Source organism: Piliocolobus tephrosceles, chromosome 18, assembly GCF_002776525.5.
Source record: "Piliocolobus tephrosceles isolate RC106 chromosome 18, ASM277652v3, whole genome shotgun sequence".
Taxonomy (NCBI): domain Eukaryota; kingdom Metazoa; phylum Chordata; class Mammalia; order Primates; family Cercopithecidae; genus Piliocolobus; species Piliocolobus tephrosceles.
The window spans coordinates 32,971,446-32,979,977 of NC_045451.1; the positions used below are offsets into that span (position 1 = coordinate 32,971,446).

General features: G+C 40.6%; 1 protein-coding gene across 5 annotated transcripts in view; it reads left to right on the forward strand.

The window, feature by feature from the left end:
- Window positions 1-8,532, forward strand: part of DYM (dymeclin) — a 416,736-nt gene that overhangs the window by 174,533 nt on the left and 233,671 nt on the right. For all 5 annotated transcript variants that reach the window (XM_031934503.1, XM_026455157.1, XM_026455155.1 and 2 more), the window contains exon 10: window positions 2,341-2,519. In XM_031934503.1, the coding sequence (XP_031790363.1) occupies window positions 2,341-2,519 (179 nt within the window). The remainder of the gene's footprint in view (window positions 1-2,340; window positions 2,520-8,532) is intronic.

Here is an 8,532-nt window from a genome sequence, read left to right on the forward strand (position 1 = left end):
ATCTACTATGTTACTCTTGCTGCTCAGGCCAAATGTTGGTATTTAGGGCTGAACTTTGCTTGGGATGGTCGTGGTTTGGGAGACCATTTAGTACAATGATGCAAAGTGTTGGCTTTAGGGTATTCATATCCATCAGGGCTGATCTTGGCAAAGTTACTTGATCCCTTTAAACATCTATTACATTCCTTGTAAAGCTGATCAGAATAATGACACGTTTGTTGTATGGGTTAAATAAGGGATAACATAAACAAAGTGTTTAGTATAACAGCTGGTTCATAGTATTTATTAGCTAGTAATGTATGTATGTTGTGGATACACACACACAACACACATATTCCCTTTGCAGTCAGGTATAATACAGATTGGTGAATTTGTTACTTTGCTTAAATTTTATAGAAGTGTAGTGTGTCTAGAATCTTCCACCAGTGGGCATTCTGTAGATTCCATAATATCTGCATACTCACGGCACATGGCAACACTTTCTTTGCCATCCCTTGCAAAAATAGAAAGCCAACCACAAAAAAAATGAATTATTTTTGTAAGGGTCAAAACTACAGTGTTAGTATTGAAAAAATAGCCTCTATTTCAAATGTAGAAGGAAAGGTGAGGGCACTGGATGGTGAAACTGAAGGCGTTTTGATGCATTCTCCTCACAAATGTAAAGCTTAGAAAGGAGAATCTGAGAGGCAAGGACTGTGTTGGAACAGATCTCTTTTTCCATAAGAACACAGCTTTTAGGAATGTTAAAGCAAGTTGTTTTGTCTTGGTAGTGCTTCTGTGTTTTTAAAGGCTTAAAATAATTTTGGTGCTTTTTAGAACCTAAAAATATTAGCTCTTTGTGCTACCATGTTCAGAGTTTTATTTGATTAGTTGATGACTTTCTCTGAGTCCGTTGAACTTATCTTTATCTCCTTTGTTACTTCCTAACCTTGATTGCTTCAGTTTCTCAGCAAATCCAGTTAACTGTTGGAAAGGGCCTGTGTCGGTTTGGAATATCAAGAACTTTCCTAGTACAGGCTGTGATTTTTGCTTTTGATTGTTCCAGTGACTGTACTTAAAAAAAAAAAAAAAGTTTCTTAGCAGTTGTAGTCAATTAGGTTTGCATTGGAGATTTTATTTTATTTTATTCTTTAAAAAGTTATAGAAGTTTTCTGGCAGTTGTCTCAAGCTTGGTATGCTCTTTTGATTATAGAACCTAATGTTGAACACACACAAATGGCCCCCAACCTGCAGTGGCTGGACTTAGGATTTTTTGACTTTATGACGATGCAAAAGCAATATAAATTCAGTACTGTATTTGATAAATGACATGAGATATTCAACACTTTGTTGTAAAATAGGCCTACTGTTACAGTTGGATTAATACAATTTAGAACTGTACACAAAAATAATAGCTTAGGCTAGGCTAGGCTAAGCTATGATATTTGGTAAGTTAGGTGTATTAAATGCATTTTCAACTTAGAATATTTTCAACTTATGATTAAGTTATGGGAATATGATCCCATTGTAAGTTGAGGAACGTCTATACTGATTTTGATGTAAGTGGATACTTCAGCTACAATTTATTCATTTGAAGAAAATTAACCCAGCTTTAAAGGCAGTTTTTTTCTTTTTAATTCTATATTAAAAGAGAATTTTCTATTTTGTATAGAAATTCTATCTTTTTCTCTAGATGTTTTTTATTTAGGACTCATGGTTATTTAGTTTCGGTAACAAAATATTTCATCTTGAAGTCCTGGTTAAATTGTATTGATTGGAGAGCCTTTTGACTCGCTCATAATTCTGTTTATTTAAGTTCATGTTCTCAGAGCTGATTTATTTCAGCTACGTTAATGGGAAAATAGTAACAGAGTCAAACTATATGACTTAGTTTAGTTCTTTTTAAGGTAAATTTTTTTTTTTTTTTTTGGAGACAAAGTCTCACTCTGTCGCCCAGGCTGGAGTGCATAATCTCGGCTCGTTGCAACCTCCACCTCCCGGGTTCAAGCGATGCTCCTGCCACAGCCTCCTGAGTAGCTGGGATTACAGGCCCACACCACCACACCCAGCTAATTTTTGTATTTTTAGTAGAGATGGGGTTTCACCATGTTGGTCAGCCTGATCTCAAACTTCAGACCTTGTGATCCACCCATCTCGGCCTCCTAAAGTGCTGGCATTACAGGCATGAGCCACCATTCCTGGACCTCAAGTAAATTTTGTATAAATTAAAATTTTGAATCTGAAATATAATGACTTTCCATAAAATTAATGGGAATTGAGTTGTACACATTACTTTAACAATATTTTTATTTATATAAAGCACAGCTGGAAATTACTGATGTGCTGTTTTCTGTATTCCAGATAGCAGTCCTTTCCCCTCATCAATTCCACATGCCTTCCAGATCAACTTTAATAGTTTGTACACAGCTCTTTGTGAACAGCAGACATCTGATCAAGCAACTCTCCTCTTGTATACCTTGCTTCATCAAAATAGTAATATTAGAACATACATGTTGGCTCGCACAGATATGGAAAATCTTGTAAGTATCATACTAAACATTCCATGCGTTTGTATTTTATAATATTTTGAAGAAAAACTTCTTTTCCCAAGTGGGCAAGTTTATTTGCCTGGTTGCCACAAAGGTGATGGTCAAGAAATTGATAGGGAGGTGTCACCAGACACAGACAGAGGGTAGGAGCTTCTCCAGCATAAGACACAGCTCGTGTGGAGGGGGCCTCCCACGGCAGGACACAGCAATGTCCCTGGCTGACTTGATGCGCCTCCTTGTCCTTACCAGGATTCAGCCTGTTCAAGTCTTCCAAAAACCCTCTGCAAGGAGATTTTTAAATCATCTCAGTCCCTTCCATCTGCTAAGTGCCCGCCCACCAACTTCATGTTACTCGTCACAGTTGCAGAATATTCCTGACGAGAATGCTGAAAGGAAAGTGATGTTTCAACTCAGCTGCTCAAATGTCCCATCCCCTCTGGCAGGCTTAGGCTTTAGGACTGTCTGAACTCACTCCCTGGAGTCTTATAGTCATTTTAAGGTACTTTTGTCAGATATCCCTTAAATTACACTATCCATCACTACATGAGTGAAATTAGTTCTCAAATTTTTGTTCATAGACAAAAACTCCTGTAAGCAATAATCGATTTCCTTTATGACTAATGTGCAAACATCAGTGTTTCTCTGAGGGGCAGAGTAAGCTATCTCACCAAGGTGTTAATGTTGTTTGAAATACATAGTATGTAGATAACTGTGGACCCTAATATACTCATAAAAATGTGAACATTCCCGAAATAGCCAGTAGCTGCCTGACAGCAATGAAATGTTCCCTCTGCACCAGTTTTTACAGATTGGTAGCAGGATTCTCCCAGTATTTGGTTGCCATTTTTTCAGTGTTCAATATAAAATACTGCATAAATAGTGAAGAAACACGGAATACTAGAATTCATTGAACATACTCTGCGTCCAATTGACACTAAGAATGAAAAGTGTGATGAAAGAGTGTCTCTACCTTAGGTCTATATGGGAAACATTGCTTAAATAGCAAATTGAGTATGAAAGTATACTGCTCATATGAGTAAAATCCTGTAAAGAGAAGGTTTGTTTCCTGATGGGTGTGGATAGGCGTAGAGACAATTCTGAGTATGATGTATTCTAAGGGAAATGTTGGCAATAAGCAGGAAACCTGTGACATCACCTGTTTCAGAAAGTTGTATGGTAAGGATGCGAGTATATAAGATGGTGCAGAGAGCAGCTGTCTGTGTTTGATGACATACCCGGTGAAAGGTTAAAAGGTTTTGTGTTGTATTTATTTTGGAGGGTGGTGTTTGTTTATTTGTTCTGGTTTTGTTGGATAATTTCTTAATTTATGCCCCATCTGTCCTTTTACCTTTCTTCTGTAATAAATATGTTGAGGCTTTGATGAGAAAATATGTTATCAGTAGGAAATTTACTGTGCTGATCTGATTTTTTTATGGTTATCAATTATTTTATTCTGCAGTCTTTGACATTAAGAAGGTAATGTTTGACGGATTACAGTGTTTCTAAGAAATACCTTATTGTGTGTAAATCCCATGAGGCTGGAGGCAGACCTGCCTCTGTTCAGTGACAGGTGTTGGCTGACTTGGATTCTTTCTGTTGATGGTCTGACTCACTACTGTTTGACTTGTTTTAACTCAAAACAAGTTAATTAATCTGGTATAACTTCTTATGGTACATTTTTAATTGGTATCTATTAGAATAACAATACAATGACTCTTACATTTTCTTTTTGTGTCTCTGAATAGTGTCTAGGGCGAATCCAAGTGCCTGAATGTTAAAAACAGGGCTTAAGAGGGCATACTTTTTAGAAAAACCCGTTATAGACATGAACACAATTTTTATATTTTATCACAAACAAATGTTTAACAAGAAAAGTAGCTAGACTTTTAAGATAGTCATGATTCTCTTTTTTTTTTTTTTTTTTGAGACGGAGTCTCACTCTGTCACCCATGCTGGAGTGCAGTGGCCGGATCTCAGCTCACTGCAAGCTCCACCTCCCGGGTTCACGCCATTCTCCTGCCCGCCGCCACCTCGCCCGGCTAGTTTTTTGTATTTTTAGTAGAGACGGGGTTTCACTGTGTTAGCCAGGATGGTCTCCATCTCCTGACCTCGTGATTGGCCCGTCTCGGCCTCCCAAAGTGCTGGGATTACAGGCTTGAGCCACCGCGCCCGGCAGTCATGATTCTTTTAGTTGTAACAGACCCATTTATGCCTAGTGTAAGCAAAAAGAAATATATCTGTACAAATGAAAAATTTGTGCATTTCTTTTGGCTTCAGTCATAGCAGGTTCTAGGGGCTAAATGTTGTTATCCAGGCTCAGCCTCTCCATCTTTTGCCTCTGCCTTTTATAGCTTTGGCCTTATTCTCAGGCACACACTTTCCAAGTGGGGAGACAGGTGGCTACCAGCAGCTCTCGACATATCATAAGCTACAAAGAGGAAAGATTACACAACTACTTCAGAAATATTTCATTAAGGGCTCCAATAGTCTCTTCTTGGGTTGTGTATCCACTTATTTGACTAATGATTACGGAAGGAGGCACACTTAATGCTAAGCCACCATAGCCACAAAGGTAAAGGGAATTTCCTCAAGGAAGGGATCTTGGACAAATAATATATAGTCACTTCGACACTATATTGCTTGTAACTTCCTTAATCAGGGCATTATGAGTTAGTCACTCTTTTAATTTCTGTTTGTGTTAGTCCAGCAGAGAATCGGCTGGCATTTCCTTTAGGCCTCCAGCAGTCTTCTGCTTTTGGGTCAAGCCTTGAGCCTGCACAATATTGCAGATATGCAGCTCCTGTCATTTTGATACTTACTCATTTGAAACTTCACTGAAGAGATACTTAGAAAATGAGATTAATATTTACAATGATATGCAGTCTATGATTTATCATGAATTATAAAAGAAATGACATAGGATCTTTACATCTTGTTTTAGATGAACTAATAGTCCTTTATTTTCTGAGTGTGGTTTTTATATAAACATCAAAAAGGAAATTTTTTTTAGCCCTTTTCTTTTCCTTTTCATGCTAAGTTTCTTGAAAGCCACATTCTTTGCCTTTACTTCTTGTGTACTTTTCTACCTGTTGTGACCTAACATTTGTTTCTACAACTTCGTCATCAGCAGCTCCTGATTGTTAGTAAATCTTTGGTCATGTTTCATCATTTTCTTATTTGACTGCATTGCTGCATATGACACTGTTCATTTCTTTATTCTTTAAACTGCCGAATACCTATGTGTTAGTTCTGGCTTAGTCAGTTCAGAATTTAGTCAGGCCTGACTGCTTTAACAAACATACCATAGACTGGTGCTTAAACAACAGAAAGTTATTTCTCACAGTTCTGTAGGCTGAGATTTCCAAGATAGAGATGTCAGCCCCCTTGGTGTCCGGTGCAGACCTGCTTATTGGTTTGTCAAGAGTCATCTGCTTGCTGTGTCCTCACATGGCAGTGAGCAGAGGCAGGGAAGAAGCAAGCTCTCTTCTATCTCTTCTTATAAGGGTACTAATCCCATCATGAGTGCTCCACGCCTGTTACCTAATCTTGCAAGAACCCCACCTCTTAATAGTGTCCCATTGGGGGTTAGGGTTTTAACATATGAATTTTAAGATGGCCGAATAGGAACAGCTTCAGTTTCCATCTCCCAGCGCGAGCGACACAGAAGACCGGCGATTTCCGCATTTTCAACTGAGGTACTGGGGTCATCTCACTCGGGAGTGCCGGACAATCGGTGCTGGTCAGCTGCTGCAGCCCGACCAGCGGGAGCTGAAGCAGGGCGAGGCATCGCCTCACCTGGGAAGCGCGAGGGGGAAGGGAGTCCCTTTTCCTAGCCAGGGGAACTGAGACACACAACACCTGGAAAATCGGGTAACTCCCACCCCAATACTGCGCTGTAACACCGGCACACCGGAGATTGTATCCCACACCTGGCCAGGAGGGTCCCACGCCCACGGAGCCTCTCTCCTTGCTAACACAGCAGTCTGCCGCAATCTAACCGCAAGGCAGCAGCGAGGCTGGGGGAGGGGCGCCCGCCATCGCTGAGGCTTAAGTAGGTAACTAAAGCCGCTGGGAAGCTGGAACTGGGTGGAGCTCACAGCAGCTCAAGGAAACCTGCCTGTCTCTGTAGACTGCGCCTCTGGGGACAGGGCTCAGCTAAAGGAGTAGAAGCCTGTGAAACGCGAACGACTCTGTCTGACAGCTTTGAAGAGAGCAGTGGATCTCCCAACACGGAGGTTGAGATCTGAGAAGGGGCAGTCTGCCTGCTCAAGTGGGTCACTGGCCCCTGAGTAGCCTAACTGGGAGACATCCCCCACTAGGGGCAGTCTGACACCCCACACCTCACAGGGTGGAGTACACCCCTGAGAGGAAGCTTCCAAAGCAAGAATCAGACAGGTGCACTCGCTGTTCAGCAATATTCTATCTTCTGCAACCTCTGCTGCTGATACCCAGGCAAACAGGGTCTGGAGTGGACCTCAAGCAATCTCCAACATACCTATAGCTGAGGGTCCTGACAGTCAGAAGGAAACCTATCAAACAGGAAGGACACCTACATCAAAACCCCATCAGTACGTCACCATCATCAAAGACCAGTGACAGATAAAACCACAAAGATGGGGAAAAAGCAGGGCAGAAAAGCTGGAAATTCAAAAAATAAGAGCGCATCTCCTCCTGCAAAGGAGCACAGCCCATCGCCAGCAACGGATCAAAGCTGGTCAGAGAATGATTTTGATGAGATGAGAGAAGAAGGCTTCAGTCCATCAAACCTCTCAGAGCTAAAGGAGGAATTACATACCCAGCGCAAAGAAACTAAAAATCTTGAAAAAAAAGTGGAAGAATTGACAGCTAGACTAATTAATGCAGAGAAGGTCATAAACGAAATGACAGAGATGAAAACCATGACACGAGAAATACGTGACAAATGCACAAGCTTCAGTAACCGACTCGATCAACTGGAAGAAAGAGTATCAGCGATTGAGGATCAAATGAATGAAATGAAGCGAGAAGAGAAACCAAAAGAAAAAAGAAGAAAAAGAAATGAACAAAGCCTGCAAGAAGTATGGGATTATGTCAAAAGACCAAATCTACGTCTGATTGGGGTGCCTGAAAGTGAGGGGGAAAATGGAACCAAATTGGAAAACACTCTACAGGATATCATCCAGGAGAACTTCCCCAACCTAGCAGGCCAGGCCAACATTCAAATTCAGGAAATACAGAGAACGCCACAAAGATACTCCTCCAGAAGAGCAACTCCAAGACACATAATTGCCAGATTCACCAAAGTTGAAATGAAGGAAAAAATCTTAAGGGCAGCCAGAGAGAAAGGTCGGGTTACCCACAAAGGGAAGCCCATCAGACTGACAGCAGATCTCTCGGCAGAAACTCTCCAAGCCAGAAGAGAGTGGGGGCCAATATTCAACGTTCTTAAAGAAAAGAATTTTAAACCCAGAATTTCATATCCAGCCAAACTAAGTTTCATAAGTGAAGGAGAAATAAAATTCTTTACAGATAAGCAAATGCTTAGAGATTTTGTCACCACCAGGCCTGCCTTACAAGAGACCCTGAAGGAAGCCCTAAACATGGAAAGGAACAACCGGTACCAGCCACTGCAAAACCATGCCAAAATGTAAAGACCATCGAGCCTAGGAAGAAACTGCATCAACTAATGAGCAAAATAACCAGTTAATATCATAATGGCAGGATCAAGATCACACATAACAATATTAACCTTAAATGTAAATGGACTAAATGCTCCAATTAAAAGACACAGACTGGCAAACTGGATAAAGAGTCAAGACCCATCAGTCTGCTGTCTTCAGGAGACCCATCTCACATGCAGAGACATACATAGGCTCAAAATAAAAGGATGGAGGAAGATCTACCAAGCAAATGGAGAACAAAAAAAAGCAGGGGTTGCAATCCTAGTCTCTGATAAAACAGACTTTAAACCATCAAAGATCAAAAGAGACAAAGAAGGCCATTACATAATGGTAAAGGGATCAAT